This window comes from Thunnus maccoyii, chromosome 19, assembly GCF_910596095.1.
Source record: "Thunnus maccoyii chromosome 19, fThuMac1.1, whole genome shotgun sequence".
Classification (NCBI taxonomy): Eukaryota; Metazoa; Chordata; class Actinopteri; order Scombriformes; family Scombridae; genus Thunnus; species Thunnus maccoyii.
Window position 1 is genome coordinate 5,199,012 of NC_056551.1, and position 21,930 is coordinate 5,220,941.

General features: G+C 38.3%; 1 protein-coding gene across 2 annotated transcripts; it reads left to right on the forward strand.

Moving 5' to 3' along the window:
* The first annotated feature begins 780 nt into the window (after positions 1-780).
* On the forward strand, positions 781-21,559 carry ghrb (growth hormone receptor b). 2 transcript variants are annotated; one of them, XM_042394411.1, is made up of 9 exons: positions 781-1,050; positions 5,732-5,870; positions 14,311-14,431; positions 16,561-16,739; positions 17,319-17,497; positions 17,843-17,987; positions 18,098-18,188; positions 18,453-18,522; positions 19,687-21,559. In XM_042394411.1, exons 2-9 carry the CDS (start codon positions 5,768-5,770, stop codon positions 20,575-20,577), a joined length of 1,779 nt encoding a protein of 592 aa, XP_042250345.1. In that variant the 5' UTR covers positions 781-1,050; positions 5,732-5,767; the 3' UTR covers positions 20,578-21,559. The 2 variants fall into 2 exon arrangements, with proteins under 2 accessions (XP_042250345.1, XP_042250346.1); XM_042394412.1 differs by having other exon boundaries at positions 5,783-5,870.
* The last annotated feature ends 371 nt before the right edge of the window (positions 21,560-21,930 follow it).

The following is a 21,930-nucleotide window of genomic DNA, read 5'->3' on the forward strand; positions in this document are numbered from 1 at the left end:
ACCATTCTTTTAAAAGTATGTGTCTTGTGAGACTCCCAACATCAAGAAAGTGCAATGCTGCATCCCTGTAGTACATTATAGACCAGATGAGTCATAATATTAACTAAATAAATAAATGAGTGAGGAAGTATCATCAGTTTATGTGTTTATTTTATTACCTACTTCTCAATTTAATGCATTTATATTTTCATTTGATATCTATGTATATATTTATGGATATATTTCAACACTTGGTTATTTATTTGATTGTCAATTTATTGATTTATATGTTTATTATATTTTATTCATATAATTATAACTTAAAATGATTGACAATGACTTAGTCTTTGAGAATTGATGAGTGCCCTTTTAAACTGCCAACAAATGTGTTTACTGACCTCCAGGGCTGCCCCCATTAAGGACACATGAGGTGTTGTCTTCTTTATTTTTCCCAGACAATGTTACACATGGAGTGTATTTTACATGCCTACTGTGTGGGCTACTGCTATTTACAATGCGTTTGTATCTTTAAGCTTTTAAGAATTAAGTATTCCCCCAAAAGAAACGAGGCAGTGGGTAAAGGGCTTTGAGATATGAATAAATAAAACACACAAATCTAAATGAAATGCTGATGAGACTTTCTTTTTGGTGCCTGGTTGGACATGTTAAGGTACTTGGCCTCAGTGTTTGTAAAATCCTGGCTACGTCCCTTCTGACCTCACATTGTTAGCACCTGCAGCTCATGTTTCAGTCAGCTTTTCTTGGAGATCTGTTGCTTGTTTTCCTGCTGTACACAGACGCCACCGCCAGATGGCCTCCAGCTCTCTGCCGCAGAAACAACAGCTGTGCTGCTTCTCCAAACCAAACAACCACACACCGTCAGCCTGTCAGCCGGAGTCACCAACTCGCATGGATATCTGTTCAACGCGCTCCCGGCTGGAGATTAGAGGGTTTCCGCGGTCTGTTTGGAGGAACGGTTGGCTTTTTGTGTGAATGTGAGTTTACAGTAGTCGCTCTTGAATAAAGGAAACCTGTGAAACCTTTAGGACTGCTGTCCACTTCACCACAGCGGTGAGTTATAGTTCTCATGTCCGTCCTGCATGTTTATGTCTGTTTACGCAGCTTTACGTGTCTGTCAGTGACCAGTTAAACTCATAATCATCAACTGAAATCTCCACTGTCCTCTGTAGAGCAGTAAACTCCTTGATGTGTGCATACGGATATTGTGTCAGGGCTATATTTAGGGCTTTATTTACATTTTCTCCATGAATCTTGCACAATCCCAGATAGCACACCGGGGAAAAAGCTCTTACTTCACTGTGAAAACAGTTTAAAAACAAACTGGAGATGTAGTCAAAGTACTGGTTTAAGTTTCAAGTAAAGGTTTATTTTTTTATAGGCCTATAATATACAAAAATAGCCTGTCAAGGTTTAAATGTTGTTAATCTGTTGAGTCTACACGATACTTTGTGGAAAGTAAAGTATTTTTAAGTCCTACATAAATATTCAACTCTCTATAGTAAATTGTACTCTATAAAGTACAATTTTGAGGGACTTAGGTTACTTGATTTCCATTTGATGAGATTTTAAAGGGATACTATGTTCATTTTTTTAAAATGCCAAACGCTCTCTATAGTTCCACCTCTCAGTAGTGAGTATTTGCCCTTTTTCTTTATCTCATGTAATAGTAAACTGAATATCTATGGAGTTTTTGGACTGCTGGTTTGGAAATTTGAAAGGACAGAATTTTGGGGTCTCAGAAACTATAATGAGTTTACCTATTTTATATATATTTCATAGAATAAACAATTAATAAGTGAATCTAGAAATGAATAATGAAAATAAACGTTACTTGCACCCCTAAAAATATTACTTTACTATAGCCTACATTTAATTCCACTGCATCATACATTTAGTTACTCCTTACATTGTAGCTAAAGATCTTATATCCAAATATACTGACTCATAAAATACGAGTAATGTTCTATGGCTAATGTTGCATACTTAAACTGCTGCAGATACATAAATAGTGCTTCTGCAATTAATGACTTTTGTTTGAACTGAAAAAAAAATACAACCTTCAGCTTCAGGCTTATTTTTCTGCATAATGTAATTTTTCTGTTACGTTATGATCTCGCCCTGGTGTCTCTTTCCTGTGGTTTTGTCTGCAAAACATAAACAATAAATGTCACTATGAACATAACTATTGTATCATCATATCATCGTCAGTTGCAGACTTTTTAAATTTAAAATTTATCAGACTAACAATCTAAGAAACCTCCCATGACCCTGTCTGCATGTCTGATGGCCCCATGTGAGGTTGGTTGAGAAACTGAGTCCAAGGGAAAATAAATATCAGACTGAACCCTGAGTAAAAATCACTCAAAATAGCCCAGCTCAAAATACTAAACATTATCATATATTACAAAATAAAAACTGTATTATATATCACATCAGGTGATAAAGTAAAGTAAAATCCTGTGATATGTTTCTCTACAAATTTCTGTCACAACCTTGAGTGTGTTTGTAGAGTCTTTAAAACAGTCTGTGCCATCTGCAGCTGTGAGGGTCATTTAGTCTGCAGCCCACACTTGTTATTTTATTGTGTCTTATCAGCATGAGACATCCCAGAGTGTAAAAAAAAACTTGTCCGTTCTCAACTGTGTGAAGGAAACAGTGGTAAACAGAGATTACAAAGTAATAATGCTGAGACTACAACCATGTTTATTATAGGAGAAACTGAGCATGATAGAGGCTAGTAAAACCTTCTCACTCCTGGCCTCAACACTGGAGATACATGTAATTATAATAACGGAAAACATGAACAGTCAGATGAACAGCAAGAGAGAGCTTTCACTGTTAACTATAACCTGAACACAAGTAGTGAAAGATTGTGTAACCATAATTATTTTTAGCATATTACATATGAGAACATATTGAACCAAATGCAGTCCGACAGATGCTGAATTTTTTAGGCGTATATTGACATATGAGAGTAAAAAACATTTAAAAAAACACAATATATCAGCCCATTAGATATATTCTATTAGCAAGTAGCATTCATATTTGGTTGTTATAGATAAATCAGTATTGGCCTGCCTGTACATCAGAACAGAAATATAATACAGTGAATGCTGCATAGGCAGCTGGGATATTTGAAGCAACCAGGGTGAATTTTATGTCACTATAACAAAGACAAGGTATGATAGAAGGATAATATATAATCACAACACTGCATATCTTCCACCTGCATAATCTGCAACATAGAGCTGTAGGAGTAAGATCAAAGATACTGAACTAACAAGACAGGAGACTCTGGAAAAAAACAATAAAGAAAATCAATGTGTCAAAGCTTGAGAACACAAGTCTGTAGGTGTGAGGAGAGGAAATGAGAAGGTTCTGTGACTGAGCATGACTTGTTTTGTATGTGATTATGTACGTACAGGAAAAAGTGAACATTTAACCATGAAACATGTTGTTGATAATAGAGCTCCTAAAACTGTCAAACAATTTTTTTCAATTAATTGATTAAATGTTTAACATTTGTTATTATTGCTTTATAAATTACTTCAAAGATTAGTCTTAATCATTGAAATAGGCTAGTTGTTGATTAATTTTATTTTCATCAGCTTATCTTAATTGACTAATCACGTCAGCACTAGTGGGCAGTTTTGCTCTCTGATCAATTGTGTCAATTCATATGCAATAATTATCTTTTCCATCTGTATCTCGCTTAAAAATCTATTGTTCACATTTGATTTCTCATGGACACCTGATTTACTATGTTATCCATCCCCATGTGTACTCTCTCTTCACAAAATTGCTTTAGTGACTGGTTCTCAAGGTTTTTCTCTTCAGGCCACATACAGTACTAGTTTTTCAACCTTTTCTGGCTATTGACACAAATTATTAGGCCCTGAAATTGTCATAATACCAGCAATTTTATATGCATGAAATTGCCATCAAAATATGAAAATTAGTCTCATAAGGGGCCCCAACTTAGGGGTTGAAGAACTCTGCATTAGAAGACAAAATCATATAAATCCTGTATGAATCCCCATGCAGGACCACTAAATGAGATCTAAATAGGCCCCAGAGTGTAGTAGAGATGAATTTCAAAATTGCTGGCAGGAACCTAGCACGCTTGGCTGGAAATGGATATCATGTTCAGTGTAAAACTGTTTACTGTTGTGAAACGCGCCTCTCCAGGAAGGATAAACAGTGTGAATTCCACGAAGAACCTAATGAATAAAACATGCTCAGACTCTGATTCAGACCTGCTGGTCCTCCCTGCTGTCCAATAAGTGCGCTGTCCTGTGATTCCTGACTTGGGTTTTTTCATTTTTTTCATTGAATTTTAAATGACATGAAAAAAATATGGAAATCTACATGTTGAATAAATAATGTTAATATGACAGATAGTAAAGGAAGTGGTGAAAGAGATGGGAGTGACAGTCTGAACGGAATCACTAAAATAATTTAAAGTGGCGGTTAAAATGATGCCGGTTGTTGAGGTTTCACTTTCAGTGTAAGCGCTAAATGAAGTTCAAGTGTAAGCGATGAATGAAGCTGAAGCACAGTATGAGTTTAAGTTAAAGTGCTGAAAGGAGTCAAGGTGTTAGATGAATCATGAGCAGAAAGGGTAAGCAATGAAAGGAGGTGAAATGTTAGTAGAAGTGTAAGTAATAAAAGGAGCTGAAAGAGTCAGTTTCACTGAATACCTGAAAGGAATTTGTGTCAGTTCAAATGTAAAAACTGAAAGGAGCTTAAGTGGCACTTAAAATGGAATTACTCAACGGAGTTTCTGTTTAAAGTGTTAGCAGTGGATGAAGACGAAGTGACAGCTTTAGTGTAGGCACTGGGTGAAGTTGTGAAGATGCTGAAAGGAGTTGAAATGTCAGTTGAAGTGTAAACACCGAAAGAAGATTTCTGAAAGAAGTTGAACTGAAAATGGATGTGCTGAATAGAGTTGAAGTTTCAGTTGAAAGTGTAAGCACTTGATGAAACTGAAGTGACAGTTTCAGTGTAAGTGTAGCAGCACTGAGTGAAGTTAAAGTACAGTATTAGTTGAAGTGAGGGTTGTGAAAGGAGTTGAAAGTGGCAGTTGAAGTTACGACATAAAACGCAAGCTATATAATGAGTTGATGCGTCAGTTGAAGTGTAAGTAATAAAAGGAGCTGGAAGTATCAGTGTGAAGTCCTGACAGAAATTAGTGTCAGTTCAAGTCTAAAAACTGAGAGCAGATATCAGTTGAAGTGTCAAATCAGAATTAAGATCCTTTTAAAGTAACCAAATGTGTGACTGCACATATAAAAGTCAAATTCTACACAAATCAAAAGCCTTAAAGAACTTAAAGCAGTACAACAGTAAATTGTATTATTCATGCTGCTTAGAAAACATACAAGGCGTAGATAGCAAAAGGGTCTATTGGGTTCCCTTTCTAAAGAGGTAAAATTTCAAGTATCAGGCAAAATATATGCAAAGTGGTTGGAGTTCATCCAGCCAAATGTGAAGCTATAGAATAACCTAGAAAAGCTGCTATGCATACACTAGAGCTGCATATACAGACTCAAACATGAAGTCATTTGATGAATGTTTTTATCTAAAGCACTTTTGATGATCTGTTCTATGACTCTATATGGTTTAATCATGTGTGTACCCAACTTGTTCTCTTTTTTAAAAAGAGTAAGGAGTGGTCAGAGCACGCCTGTTTAATGGTGGTGGTGGTGGGCTGGGCTGTTGTGTGTTTCAGCTGGGTGGACTGCACTGAGAAACTACCATTCCCCACATGTTCCCTCCACAGTTCGACAGCATGGCTGCAGCTCTCACCATGTTCCTCTTCTTCTTTCACATCTTCACTGCTTCAGCACTGCAGTCATCTTCTGAGCAAGGTATGTTTTGCATATTGGTATCTATTTGCCTTTAGTTCACTTGCGCAGCATAATTAGATTAGAATTTTAAGACATTTGTAGGCATTTGATGACTTGAGACATGTTTGAAATTATGTTTATTACATAATTACAGCAGATGAACATATTGTGTTATGTTGTTTGCAACCTTTATGCTTGGCACTGATGATGCTTTCTTTGACATCTGGTGTCTCCTGATGCCCAGATTTTTGAATTCCTGTTGCTCTCTTAGGTTTCAAAATCAGATCAGAACACCAGATGGAACAGATTTTTGAGATAAATCTTGCTTTTAATGGGCCACATGACTATTTCAGTTTGGAACAATATAAAACATTTACAGCTGCACAGTGACTGTGCTGCTGTGGTGTTGAAATGAATATGAAGTGTGTTGCACAACAGTGAAGCCCTCCACAGAGAGCCACAGAGAGCGGCCAACAGATTTCTAGTGAAGTGGCTTCCCAGGAATTCTGGAGAGCAGAGAGTACTCCACTCCAACAATGGGCTGTTTAGTGTGTAGAGGCCACCCTTTTGTACCAAACAGCCCCTCAGCGGCAGTAGAAACGCTGTGTATTTGCATACATGGATGGTGTTTTATCCACAGATATAAACTAAGTCTGCATTGACCATTAAAGTCACGCACGGACATCCTGTGCTTTGTCTTGTTACATAACACTGTCAGTAACTTACCGGTGATGTGGACGGAGGACGTGTTTCCCAGCTACTGTGGCTCTCCTGCTACTTGAATTATTCTGTTTTTGTTTCATGCCTTTATGTGGGATTGAACAAGGCTGCTGTGTTCTGACAGTCATGTTTTCCCCCTGTAGCAAAATTATGGCAGTGAGTGAGAACTTACAACTTATTCATAGAAATCAGTGGTGCCTCCACCAGCTTGTACTGTAGTTTATGCAGACTGGGTAGCAAGTTTGACAACTTTTATTAGCCTGGAGATTTCTAAATCGCTGCCCTCATCTCATGATTCTGAACAGTCTGTTCGGTCTGCATGTAACAAAATAATTAATACAAATGAAACATGTCAGAATAGAATATATCTCTTTATTGTCCACCGGGGTGGAAAATTGTCTTTGGCTCACCAAAACATGAAGACGCACTGCATTCTTACAAGAAAGAGATAGCGAAGCAGTCAGTATAACAAACATAGAGACAAGGTCACATTACACATTAAAAACATGTTTATGATCCATCTTCCAAGAGAGGTGACTTTATCATAACAGATAACAGATATCCTAACAGATATTAGCAGACAGACGCTAAGGAAGATACCCTTGCTATGTTGACTGGCTACCTTTTGCTAACCAGCAACATTAGCTACCCCAGCCCGCCTATTTTTACTGACAGCATCATGACTAATCTTTAATTAAATGCTGGTTCATTGTAAGAAAACACTAGAAGGAAAGAAAAGGACAACTAACAAATACATCAACACACTTACACAACTTACATGACAAAGTACTCAAATATTAAGGTGGTTTCAGACATTTAGCTGCTACTGCTGTGTGCCGCCCAGCAATGTTGGTGTTTCTTATTTTGTGGCAGTATGTGAATTCTGCTACTGCCATTGTTGCTACTGACTACATTTGATCCTTGTAATGATAGACAGGTTGCTACTATCCACCTACTTAATCTCATCACGTAGCTTAAAGGAGAAGGTTGGCAATTTCTTATATTTTTCTTATTGTCAGCAAATCTCATGTGGAGACTCAAAACAACAATGGACTCATTCTACTTACAAGTATTGTACATGAATCCAAAGCCTGATATATAGTGTTCCTCTGTGTCATAGACCTCCGTTATTGTCCCAAAACTATTAAAAACGTGTCAATAAGTGACAGATTCACTCAGTCACTCATGTTCCTTCGCCCCAACAGCAATGGCTACCTTTGTAAGAAACGGCTCTTTTGGTAGTATTTTGGTAGTATTTTTTTTAAAAATTAAAATTAAAAAATATCTATATCTATAATACCTATTAAACTCTGTGAGGATGTTGTATGTCTCCACTTCTACCTTTCACTATTTATACTTTTTTTTTGTAACACTGTTGCTCATCTTTTGTACTGATGATTCAACCAGGAGAAGTCCATGTCCTCCTGCTCCATCAGTCGACTGACATTGTCAATTAGAAAATGAGCACCACTTTTACTTTCAGAACACTAGTTGCCAGAAATAACTCCCCTCACTTCCCAACTCTGTTGCAATACCACTTCCAGGAAATGTAGGAAATGAATGGTCTCTGTAGGGCAGACTCCTCCCCACCTGTATGCCCTAAGCACCACAGTTTATATTGCTTGGGAATCAGGACATTGGTTCTTAATGTGATTACTTTCCTTGACTGGAGAGGGCATACAGTCGCTCTACACTTTAGGGCATACAACGTTTTTTTCCACATTTTTTGCCCTTAAGACTCATTAGGTTAGTAAAAGGTCCAGAGCTGTAATCATTGATGTGAGCGTTGTGACCTTTAGCCATAGAAAGGAAATATATTTCTAAATGCAGAGGACAAGGTATTTCCCCCTGAGAGTTCACTGATTGATGTTTGAACATGTGACTCTCTAAATAACCGTTTGCCCTGTGAGCTCACAGGAAAGAGACTAATGAAGGCTTTCCACCAACACACTGTGCAGATGTTAATGCTATAATAGGAAAAACACACACTAATTACCATCAAGAGGGAGCATAAACAAAGAGAGACTACAAGCTGTGTTCTACCTGATAATTTATGAGATTATCTGAATGCACTGTGAGTTAGTCCTTTTAAGGAAATTAATGCTTGCTGCTATTTCCTGCCCCCCTCGAAATCACGGTTAAAAGGAAACACATCTGGGCTTATCAAAACAGATTGAGTGAGGATGTTTTGTTTCACCCTGAAATAGATTGTGTCAGCAGTGCTCAGAGAGAAAAAGAAAATCATGTTGTAAACATGTTTACTTTTTAGGATTGTGGCAGTTTGTCTCAGAAAGAGGAATCCTGTAAGAGAGTATGCTGCAAATTGATATTACCGTCTTGAAAATTGTGTGTTTTGTGGCTCTGATAACTGTGTTTAGAAAGCGCCTGACATCCACTGCTCACATGTTTACTTACACCAGAAGTGAACTCTGCTTGGCAGCTGTTGAGCAAACACAGCAGCACTTACTTTGACGCACAAGCACGTAAATGAAGCCTGTCAGTTTGTAAGTTAATGTAGTTATTCTAACTACATTCTCTGACAAAAAGGATCTGATGTTCACAATGTAGGTGTCTTTTTTCCTTTTTGTTCTTTTTTTATCTCATTCTCATTTTCACTCAGTGGTGGAAGAAGTATTTTAGATCCAATAGTTAAGTAGAAGTAGCAAAACCACAATATAAAAATAAAAATACTGCATTTAAAATTGTAAATTGTATACTTGGTTAATTGATTGTTGTTGATTAATTGTTTGGTCTATAAAATATCACATACAATAGTTCAAAACCGAAACATATTCAATTTACTATCATTTTAGACACATTTAAGCAGAAAATCTTTACATTTGAGTGGCTGGAACCAGCAAACTTTTGGCAATTTTGCTTGAAAAAAATACTCAAATATGATTTCAATAATTGTAATTGATTGTCAAGATTGATGCAAATGAAATTTCTGTTGAATGAGATCATCATCTCAGTTTTATCTATCATGGCTTATTGTTACTGATGTAATAATAATTAGGGTTTTCCCTGGATTTTTTTGAGACAAAGGTGACAAAGGTTGGAGAACGTGTGTGCTGCAGTGTACACAGTTTGTGCGTGTACCTTAAGAGTGTCGTGTGCTTAAGTGAAAAAGTCACTATATGACAAATGAAAGTGTCCACAGGGATTTAAATTTTATACCAAGATGGAACAAAAAGACGAAAAATAAAGGTTTGTGACAAATTATGGTGTTTATTTTGTAGGCTTTGGACGATATGCTAATCTCCTGGTTGAGTACTATCACGATACTTGGTGCGGATTTGATACAGAATCACTTCTTGATTCAAAAGCGATTCTTGATTGAATAAATAGAAAAGGGGGCACTATTTTCAGTCTCTTGCTCCAGTATACTGTATGCCAAACCATTCACTGGTATCATTCCACTGAAATACAATATGAAACAGAATTGGCATATAAGATAAATAGTCCACAGCCTTTTTCTTTTAAAAAGTTAATTGCATTAATGAATGAATGAATGAATTTGATAGCATCTTATAGTCTCCTGCCTGTATAATAACAAATTGAGCGGGAGACGGAGTGCTCCGCTGTGTTATTAACGTCATGGGTGCAGCCTCCCCTTCGCCCTTCACTCCCCTTCGTGTGAACGCGCACACACATCATGCTACAAGCTACTCAGATCTCCACTTATGTTTAAATATCTTTACTGGAAACAGTCTTATTATCTTTGGTTTACTGCAGGATAAATGAATAATGAAAGAATATTAAATCGGCAGGGAGATGGTTTTATGGGGGATTTTGTTTCACTAAACGAAATTCAAGATTCCTCTTAGGCTATATTAAACAATTCAAGGTGCGACTCAAACAAAATCTCTTTGCTGACTTGATCTGGACCTATTGGTCACTAGTGGCAACAGGGGACTGAGGAGGGAGTCATATTTTGTTGGGTTGCCTTTTACATTTACCAAAAATCTGACTCTCCTCGTATATTAAAAATGCAAGGTGTGACACACACCAAATTTACTCAATTGGCATATCTGGCCTTCTACTATGTGTGGATACAGTCATTTGTAACTAGTGGCAACAGGGGAGGGATTGGGGGGGAGTCGCTTTTTACGTCTAACAAATTTTGATGACTGAGTCAGATTCTGTGGGAGAGTTGGATAATTCTACGAATTTTCTACGTGGAATTTTCAACAAAGGCAACAGCCAGTAATACAAAGATGGCCTACCTTTGAGTTAGACAGCGAAAACCCTGATAATGTATTTGCATCAAATAAGCAAACAGTGCATATAAGTTAAATAGATTGTATGTTTTGTATGTAACGTAAAATCTGCAAAGTACTTAAATAAAGAACTCTGTCTCCTATCAGTTATATTTATACTACTAACTTGCTGCCCAGATTATGTTTTCTATCAACATAATTAGGAGACATAACTACGAAACATACTTGGCAAGTCGAAAATATTGATATTGAAAGTCAGTGAAATGCTCACTGACAACGTACATTTCATTTGTTTTCCTACAATTTCCATTCTTGCAATACAATATCTGATTGTAGCAACTAAAGCATCATTCATCTTTTTCATGGTTATGTTTGAGCACTCACAGAATCTGGTTAAGTCTAGGGAAAGATCATGGTCCACATTCATTTGAGAAGCGGTATACAGATAACCCAGCTGAATTAAATACTTGACCAATCAAGTTATTTCTTAAGTCACAGGTGGTGTTCTCACTGTTCCCCAGGTCAAGAATGAGTTTCAATGCTTCCATTTCGTCAGTTTGATATAACAATGTTGGAAATCCATTATGCCATAAATTAACCCTGCTCCTTGATTCACCCACATTGGTCTGATACAAACAGAGATACCGCATTTTAAACAGTATGTCAAACGGAACCATGAGAGTATTATGATTTGTAATGTTTACCCAAACGCAGACACAGACTTGAATTGAGATGAATGAAAAAGGACTTACTGCCAGGGAAGCGGGGAATGGGGGTGGATGGAGTGGCGATGAAGCAGGCTGAGGCAGAGGGCTGGAGGGGGGTGATGAATGAGGGAGAATGGTGAGGACTGGCAAAGGGGAGCAAGTGGTAGTGGGTTGGAGAGTGGGTGAGCAGGCAGGCAGGCAGATAGGCAGGTGAGTTGTGGCCCAGGAGTGCTGGAGAGAGAAATAGCACTTAGCGAGGTATCAACACTTGGAAATTATCACTATAATACAAGTGAGAAGCCCGAAGCGTTGGCTACCACTGAGATAGAAACAGCGATCTGGTGAAGAGTGGGTGAAGAGCTAGAGTAGATAAGCTGCAGGATGATAAGCTTGATGGAAGACAGGTTTGTGCAATCAGCCAGGAACCAGGAGAGTCAGGTAAGGAGTACCACGCCCACGCCACATAGATGCAGACAGACAAACAGACCCTTACGCCTCCTTGTAGGGAATTGTAAGGGAAACTAGAGGCACAGCCGTAGCTGTGACAGAGAGGAGTTTTATTGTCTCACGATCATAGACTATTTCATCAAATCATCCCACTCTTACACTCTATGTCAAAATTGTACTTAACACAGTACTTGAGTACATCTGTTGTGCACCACTGCTCTCATTCTCTGAATTTGATCTTTATTCGGATTTTCAAGTTCAATAATGTATGATGAATGTACCCTCTGCACTTTCAGCACTCACAAACACAAAAAAATGTGCTAAATGAATATGAATATGGCAAAACTATCTCTTTAACACATTTTCTCTATTACTCACACACGACTAACAAACCACCCACATGCCCTCATTTATCATGATAGAGTGAGCCAGAAAAATGCTCTGCATAGCTGAGCGTCAAATTGATTTTTCTCTTAACGCTGAGCTAAGCACAGTTCCAAGGAGGAGTCGGGGGTCTGGTAAACAGGTTATTTTTAACCTGTAACTCCCCTTCCTTGAAGCACCCTAAGGAGGCCAGAGGTATTCATCATCTGCTCAAAGTGCTGCCTCTCAACTGTAAAGGAGCCATCTTGTCCTCACACTTCTCGGTACTCAGCCAGCCCGGGCTTGTGTTATTGTTCCTCCCTGAAATGTTGCCAGCGGACTGCTGCCGCTTTCCTCAGAAGCATTGATCAGAGAGCCTCCTGGTAATACAGTCAGCTGTGTTTACTTAACGGAATGCAAAAAAAAAAAAAACCCTCTCTCAGCTTTTTTGCTTAAAGGGCCAGTTCACCCACATTAAACAAACATTTGCACTTAGCTCTGGCGGGATTGAGACTGCAAAGTTGCAAAGTTAATTTTAATTGAATTTTTGGACACATTTAAATTTGGTTTTAAAGAATTGTGTCCAAGATATGTACTGTGGTACATGTGCAGTTAAATAAACAACTTGTTCTCTGGTGAACAAACTATGAGGCAACCATATTTCAAAATTTCCTCTCACATATCTTTGGCATTTCTCTGCTGCAATTCCATGTTACTGTTGGCGCTGATACCAATATATGTGTGATAAGTTAATATTGGCCAGTAACGTAGGGGGTGATTCAAATTCTTGAGATATTAGTCCCGATTACTCTGGATAATCCTTCATACGTCACAATCAGCAGAAATACTTGCCATGAAAACTGATGATAGTGTGTTCTGTGGATTACTTAGAGTAACTAAAACTTTATTTTGGAAAGAAATGAGTCTGGAGAGTTTTTTCAATGTGGGAGCACCACCAATAAAATTTATCAGATATCTTAAAACCTGTGCTAATTAAATCAAAACTTTGTACGGATAGATACCACTAGACTAAGGTGAGGGTTTTTTGTTTGTTTGTTTGTTTTTATAATTTTTTTCTCGGCTAGACTAGCAGTTTCTAAAAGTTATTATCTTTTGGTGGCCTCTTACCTGCTTTCACTTTACGATTATCACCACAGTACCACAATGATTCATGTACGCGTTGCCTGCTTTCAGGGGGGTAAATATTATCTAATAGTAAATCACCTAGTCTGGCAACATTTCTTGGGCGTAAAATTTTCTGCCCCAGATCCAATTATTTTCGGTGTGCGGTGTCAAGCAATCAGGGACCAACTAGGAAAAGCCAAACATATTACACACATACTGGCATCAGGTGGAGAAAAGTACCCATGTGCCAGCATTCTGTGAGGTATGTGGGCCAGATGAAAGTGCCGAAAAAGTCGTATGTAAGCTGGATCTGGGCCACAGCAATTTTGCTATCTGGGTAACAACTGAAATTATACACACACACACACAACAATAACAAAAACATTTTTTCATTAAAATATGTATTTCACAATTGGAATTTCAGGTTCACACACCAGCACACATGAAAAGACAGAACAGAAATTGTTACACAGTTGCAAGTTGCAAGAGAGCTGTAGAAACATGCTTTGTGCATGCATGGTTTGAATTCATGCAGCCAGCAAAACAGGATCCAAGTGGTACTTTCTGTGCAAGTGAATTTCTTAGAACTGAGACACCGAATAGCTTCTTCCACTAGAGCTGTGGCAGTGAACTCTCTAGCTGCAGCCTTCGTTGAAAAGTAGTAAAATGACTTCCAGGAAAATTCTGGTATTTGCCTTGTGGCTGTGCTGCACACAGGACTTAGGTTACAGTTATTATCCCGTCCCTGAAGTGCAGCTCAGCCGTCCTCAAAGGCAAAGATTAGTTATAGAAGTTGCAACAATGAGATGAAAGCAAAACGGATATTTACAGTATCAAAAATAATTCAATCTTTTCTTCTCTCTCTCTGTTTCCCTACAGTCCCACACCTCACTGGCTGTGTGTCCACCAACATGGAGACTTTCCACTGCAGATGGAATGTCGGCACTTTCCAGAAACTCTCTGAGCCGGGAGATCTCCGTTTATTCTACCTTAACAAAAAGTGAGGGGAAAAGCTTTGTCATTACTGAGTGACAGAAATACAAAGTTTCTCTGTGCTTTCAAGTAAACCAAAGGTCACAGATGAAAAATAGCTTGTCATTGCCCAAGAGAAAGAGAAAAGAAGGATTCTATAGATTTTTTATTTTTTTAGCCTTGACTATCCAGGCTTTTTAAAATAATGTTCATGAAAGAAAAGCATAATCATTATAACAGAAAAATAATGCTTGATATAAAGATGTAATACAAAAAGGTTTATCGTTTTTTGTTCGTTTTTTTAACTTAGATTTTATTTTCATATACACTTAAATTTATAAGATTACAAGATTCCTGAGACAAATTATCTCAGGAAAAAGCAAAAAGTGGGTTATATGTGAAATGAGTTTGTACATACTGTATGTGTCTGATAGGGAAAGAGGGGAAGGAAGAGGTTTAAGAGAATATAAGCTGCAGTCTCAAGTTTTTAAAACGTTTTAAACACCTTTGGTCAGCAACTTTTTTTATTCTCTCTTACTCAACTATGCTGATCAAGGTCGTCACTGCTTTTACAGCTCAAATGCACACATTGTGTCCAAGCCTTATCTGGCATATGGTGCACCTGCTCACTCTGTTGACAAGGCAAAAGTCCAGTTAAAGGGTTACACTTAGTTGCGATATTACTTTTAAAAAGCACAACTTAGGGTATATTAGTATTTCTCTTGTCAAATAGTTAACTTCTTTCACATATATTTATTAACTCCCACCAAAACTAACAATATCTCAGTCCACCCATCAGTGCTTTTCTGATTTGCCCACCCTGTCTGTCTGAGCCCCAGACTCATTTGGTCCTACTGAAGACATAAATCTTAAAAAACAAGTCACAAATATATAGTTTCATTTTTAAAAAAAGGCTCAGTAATTTCCTAAAACAACTGTTTTTTACAAACGTTACTCACACAGGAGTAAACATGGTGCATTTGTTGGTGACTGTTTTCAGCAGCGGATTAATACACATCAGGTGTTTTAATATTTATGGCAGCAGGACAGTGTGTGTGGGATCAACTCAGAATTAACTATAGTGAGTGTGTTTATGGTAATGAAGGAACAAATCAGCCAGTGCAACAGTGTGGCTCGTGATGTGTTTTTAATAGTTTTTGGACGACAATGGAGCTATATGGAATGGAGGAATTAGCTTTGGCTATACAGAAATACTTCTTAGTAGGACAAATTAATTATTGATTTTGGTCTTTTCATTCCTATTGATTTCTTTCACCCGCCTTTGGCCACAATTTCCACAAGGACACAAAAATGTCCATATCTAATCAGCAGATTACACTAAAATTAACCAATCATAATCAAGAGCACAATCATGCTCCCCAGGGGATGAACCATCTCAATTATAGACACTCAATGATAGACCTGGGTAAAAAAACAAAAAAACAATTTTCTGATTAACTGCAATTATCAGGTAAATGATTCAAAATCGATTCTTGAAATCCCAAGATTGGTCTTTGCATCTGTGCCTTCACTCAGTGACTATGTGGACATTATTTTCTAAATATTAAGTGTGCTTACTTTACTGTTATTTAAAATGGTACAGGTTTATTTTCTTTTATTGTCTAATTTGGTCCAGAATTGTACGACAAGGAAATGTCTTTACAATGTAGCTTATAATTTGCTTACTTGTGTAATAAATAGAAATTCAAGTTCCCAGGATAAATTCTGAGAAGCGCTGTTATGCAATGGGGTTTATCTGATGTAATGTAATCTTCACAAATCAAATGGGTTTTTTCTAAATTTAAATTTTTTTCAGCTTCATACACAAGATAATCTAATTGGCAGATTGCCATGAAATTTACAGAGCACATTCATCCCTCCCAGAGGACCACTTTTGATTTTAACAACTGCATAAGCTTTCCCTTAGCGCCACCTACAAGACAAGCTTTACACCTCAAGAGACTCATAAGGCTTTAAGAATAGCTGAAACATATGTTTTTTCTGTTTGACACATTTATATATCCTGTCATGATTTATAGCTTCAAACATCCTAAAATATTTAGAAACTGCTTTTAGCATTGTCATTGTATCATGTCACCTCCTTCCTCTCCTTCACGCAGTGTTTTAGACTACATGTTGTCTTCCCCCTCCTTGCAGACCCCCCCCTGCCTCTCCTAAAGAGTGGAGTGAGTGTCCTCACTACAGCACAGACAGGCCAAACGAGTGCTTCTTCAATGAAACCTACACATCCGTCTGGACATATTACAGTGTCCAGCTCCGCTCAAGGGATCAAGCCACCCTGTATGACGAGATCGTTTTCCTCCTCCAAGACATTGGTGAGTTTACCACCTCACTGCCAGCTGTCCCAGTTGTCATGATCCAGAATAAAGAAGGTTTTCCCATTTTCCACTTGAAAACAAATCAAATGTGCCTTATTGCCTAACATCAGTATCCAGCTTCACTAATGCTCTTATGGCTGAATGGGAGCAAATGCTGGCAGCCAGGTTCCAAATGTTTGTGGGAGGCCTTAAAACGATATGAGGAACAGATTAATGCCTATGGCAACTTGAATCCAGCACGCGAATGGTGGACTCTGCCACTAACAATGAAAACTACTATATAGAGAGGTAATTACGGAATGTAGATACATTGAATGACTATTGCTGAGAATTGCTGACCATTAGTTGCATCAAAAACATGTTGGTGGTTTGAAGTCTTATACCTTTTGACAGACTAACTAATTTTGTCCAACTGAGGACCTCTTGACTCCAACAGTCCTCCATCACCCACATACTATAGAAATAATCCATGAATCTGTGTGTGTAAACTGTTGCAATACACTGTCAGTAAAAAAATACTGATGTTCTTATTCAATAGCTGATGACTTAACAACTAAAAAAATGTATCTTCTGCAGTGCAACCGGATCCACCAGTCAGCCTGAACTGGACACTGCTGAATGCAAGTGTGACCAGCACGTTTTACGACGTAATGCTGAGCTGGAAGCCACCTCAGTCTGCAGACGTGGCGATGGGATGGATGACGCTGCAGTATGAGGTCCAGTACCGAAGAGTTGACTCTGACCGCTGGGAAGTGGTAGGTGTTTATTTGTTTGTTTAAATCCTGTTTTATTTTTGTGCGCTAACAAACATCTTTAGGTATATATCACTTAATGCAGATTTTTATCTTATGTTTGTAAAATACATATATATGATTTACAGTACCAGTCAAAAGTTTGGAAACCGGTACTGTATATATGTCATTTTTTGTATTTATATATAACAGTAAACAAAATCTCAGGTTTTCTGTTAATGTAAATTAATGTAAATATTCTATCAACAATAATGAGAATGAGAACGATATGAGAATGAAACGATATTTCTGTAACCTCCATGCTATAGCACTTTGTTTGGAATTCGAATATTATTTTCTTCACCACAGGTCGACCTTGTGAAAAGCACAGAGTGCTCCCTGTATGGGCTTCAAACTAATGTGGATCATGAGGTTCGGGTACGGTGCAAAATGCATGGTGGGAAAAAGTTTGGAGAATTCAGCGACTCTGTATTGGTCCACATCCACTCTAAAGGTAAACGCTCACTGCCGTGTTAACAGGCTGGAAGGGCAAAGTTGTTAGAAGTGCTCTTATCAAGGCTCTTCAGTTTGTATATGTGAATTTGTGTGTATTTCTTCTCCCAGTGTCGAGATTCCCTGTGGCGGCTTTGCTTATCTTCGGTGCCTTGTGTTTAGTGGCTATCCTGATGTTGGTTGTCATATCGCAGCAGGAAAAGTAAGTATTTAATAACCACCAAGGCTTCTTTGCAGGGCTGACAGGTTTTGAAAAGCTCAGAGAAATGATGAATTGCAATGTGCTGCTCGACCTTGAGAAAGTACAGTCTGTTATCAAGGGCGCCACTTCAAAGGTGTTAGAGAATAACACATTCTGTACATCTGCAGTGTTTATATTGAGGTCCAAAGTCAAGCTTTTCTCCAGTTTTGTTTTCATTGCTGCATCATGTAAAATGTAACATTTTTCCTTTTTCTCTTCATTAAGGTTGATGGTTATTCTTTTGCCTCCTGTTCCTGGACCTAAAATAAAAGGAATTGACCCTGAACTACTCAAGGTATCTATCAACACTTGATTATGCTTGACCTTGACTTGTCCTAAGTTACTAGCACAGTGGGTATTAAAGTGATACTTCACATGAAATGTAGAAGAGAAATGATTTTCAGGCCCACAGAAAACTTGTCCAGTGTAGCTTTTGACTTAAATTCAATTTGAAGTTGTTTTTTAACAACATTGGTCCCAAATGTCTAACTTAAAGAATCAGTTCACCTAAATAACCAAAAACATATATTCTCACTCCAAATTGAGGTCTGTGTATTATCTTGACTAAATGAGACTCATTAATTCTGTAAAGAGAAGCTGCGTTCAGGTTTTTCAAATGTGTAGATAATTTTATGATGCTTTGAGCTCCACACACTAAATTCTCTTAGACTCTGGTGTATTGAGGTTTTGGCTGACGTCTCAGTGGGCGATAATGCATAAGGATTTTGTGATATTTATGTCCTTGCCTATTTATTAAATTGTTTGGTTCTCAGTTTTTGTCGTGTTTGATTGTGTCTTTTGGTGTTTTTAATATGTATCTGTTTTTGAAGTGGATGTGTGGGGGTTGGGAGGCTTTGGGACTGGCAGGGCATGGGTATGTGTGTCTGTGTGGGCAGGATGGTGTATGTGTGTGGTTCTCTTTATACCACTAATTGGGGAAATATATTTTCTGTGCTTTGAGTGTGCTTACCATGAAGATTGTTACAGCTTATTTTTTTTGCTTTGGTAAGCTTTCCTAATGGTTACGACAAAATTTTACTCAGCAACATCTGAGATCTGGGAACATGGCAGCATCACTACAATGAAGTCGAACAAAGCAACAGACACAAGCAATCAGATGATCATTCAGTTTGTAAACAAGCCAGCAGTTTATTCTGATTATCTAAACCACTTATTTGGATGGAAAACTAAAAGTGTGCACAGATGAAATGTTGCTGATAATCCCTCACTGCACAGTAAAACTGTGCACAGAACTATGAAGAGTCAAGAGTCAGAACTAAGAGGGTCAAAGTTAAAGCAAGAAGTCAGTCCATAAACTGTGATTGAATGTTTTCAGCTGACAGTCATCTTCAAACAAGTTTGACTAATCTTGGAGTTTGTTTACAACCTGACCTAACAGGTAGGTTGACTGCTTAGTGTGTCAACTGAGTGTATGAACTGTGTTTACTTTATCGCACAGAAAGGGAAGCTGAAGGAGTTGGTATCCATCCTGGGTGGCCCCCCTGATCTGAGGCCGGAGCTGTACAACAGCGACCCATGGGTGGAATTCATTGATCTGGACATTGAGGAGCAGAATGACAGACTGACAGACCTGGACACGGACTGTCTCATGGACCGCTCCTTATCGTCCAACTGCTCTCCCCTCTCCATTGGCTTCAGAGACGATGACTCGGGCCGCGCCAGCTGCTGCGACCCAGATCTACCCAGCGACCCGGAAGCGTCACCTTTCCATCCTCTCATCCGAAATGAAATCGTCAGTAAGGAACCATCAGGCCCAGCATCTTCTGAGCCAAACTCCCCGATCCAAAGCCCTACCACTGGGGAGTCTCCTTTAGTAGCCCCGGGCAGAGAGGTGTTGTACACCCAGGTGAGCGAGGTGAGGTCATCTGGAAAGGTGCTGCTGTCACCTGAGGAACAGACTGAGGTGGAGAAAACCATTAACAAAGACACAGAGAAAGACATCATAGAAGAGAAGGAGAAAGAAAAGATTCAGCTCCTGGTAGTGAATGCAGAACACGGAGGTTACACCTCAGAGCTCAACGCAGGGAAAATCAGCCCAGGGTTGTCCATAGGGGACATGGGAGAACCTTGTCAGACAGGAGGAAACTCAAGTCCTGTTCAGTCCCCGTCATCTGGGGACTACCAGAGGCCTTACCATGAATCAGATAGCAACCCCATATCCCCTCTTCCTCCTGCTCCTGTCTACACTGTTGTAGAGGGTGTTGACAGGCAGAACAGCCTCTTACTGACACCAAACTCAGCACCTGCCCCCCAGCTGATAATCCCAAAAACCATGCCAACACCAGACGGCTACCTGCCCCCTGACCTTTTGGGAAGCATCACACCGTAGATCAGCGGTGAAAAGTGCAAAGTGTAAGACTATTTAATTGAAGGCAGAGATAAGCTTGGGAACAGTCTTTAAGATTGACTGTTGGCAAGGTTTAGTATTGAATGTCAGCTAAAATAGTTGGGGGTGGGGTGGGGGGAATCTGTGCCTGTCCTGCCACTACCTCTACCTCCTCTGACCTCCACTGCACTCTCTGACAAAGCTGTAAAGTCAACATGGTTTGAAGTGTGATTGAATAAACAAAAGAATGTGTTTTACTGCAGTTGTTTAAAGGGAACCGCTCAAAGGGAAATAAAACAATCTGGGCTTGGAAATTGCCTCAATAATTCAACACTCTGATACCTAAATACCAAGTATTCAAAATAACTATCTTTGTTCAAGTTGCATTAATCATGTTTTGGCCACTGGGGGGCAGAATAACCCACAAACAAGCTGACAGACACAGCCCTAAAACATAAATGCCTTATAAAGCTGTTGCAAACAGTTGTCTGTTTACTCATCAAGCAGACAAAAAGCTACATGATCATTCATTTGGAGTCTTCTTTCTGTCCAATTGATGAATGTTAGTTCACTTTAACTGTCCATCATATCCTGACAAAAATATCCGGCTCTTTAGCTGCTAGATGCTCCACTTTTTTCACCAGCTAGTCCTTAATTTTGTCTCTCTACTATTTGGTGCTATGAACTAAAAGAAGCTAAGAAGCTCTGTAGAGCTGCAGAGTCAGTGATTATTTCCTGTGGTTTTATCTCTTGAGTAACACCTTTTACAGTAGAGGTAGTCATTTCATTAAGTGTTAATATAAAAATGTCTATTAATGCATGCACTATTAATGTTTTTATTTTTTACTTAGTTTCTGGTCAACAGTGCATTTAATGCAAATTTAAAGTTTGTGGTACACGGTCAACAATATTGAATTTGTACAGTTACTGCATTTTGACTGCAAGTGCTACAGTAGTTATAAATAAACAACTTTCCTACTTTTGCCATTGTCTATCTTGTTATTAATCTAAGCTAGTTAAGGTTTCCACATCACTGCTGCAGAGATGGCAGAATTTCTGTTTCTGTACAAAGAGGAATAGACCTGCTGTTATTCAGTCATTATATATTATATATAATAATGTTATATATTTAATATGTTCATATTTATGAAACAGTTCCCTTTCAGGTTGTTATTATTGATGAACATACATACCAGTACATAAATTAACAACTACATTGCATTTTTTAAAATATTTAAATACTTCCTTTCTCTGAAATGTGGTGTAGAATTTTAGTGTAACAACAGGAAATACACCTGGAAATTGTACATAACTTACACTTACATAGCATACTTAATATACTTATTATTCACTGCT

Bases quoted from the DNA above. Each gene is read 5' to 3' on its own strand.
- ghrb (XM_042394411.1), top strand. From the start codon at position 5,768: ATGTTCCCTCCACAGTTCGACAGCATGGCTGCAGCTCTCACCATGTTC. The intron at 14,432-16,560 runs GTGAGGGGAAAA...CCCTCCTTGCAG, and splicing joins TTATTCTACCTTAACAAAAA to ACCCCCCCCTGCCTCTCCTA. The intron at 17,988-18,097 runs GTAAACGCTCAC...TTCTTCTCCCAG, and splicing joins GGTCCACATCCACTCTAAAG to TGTCGAGATTCCCTGTGGCG.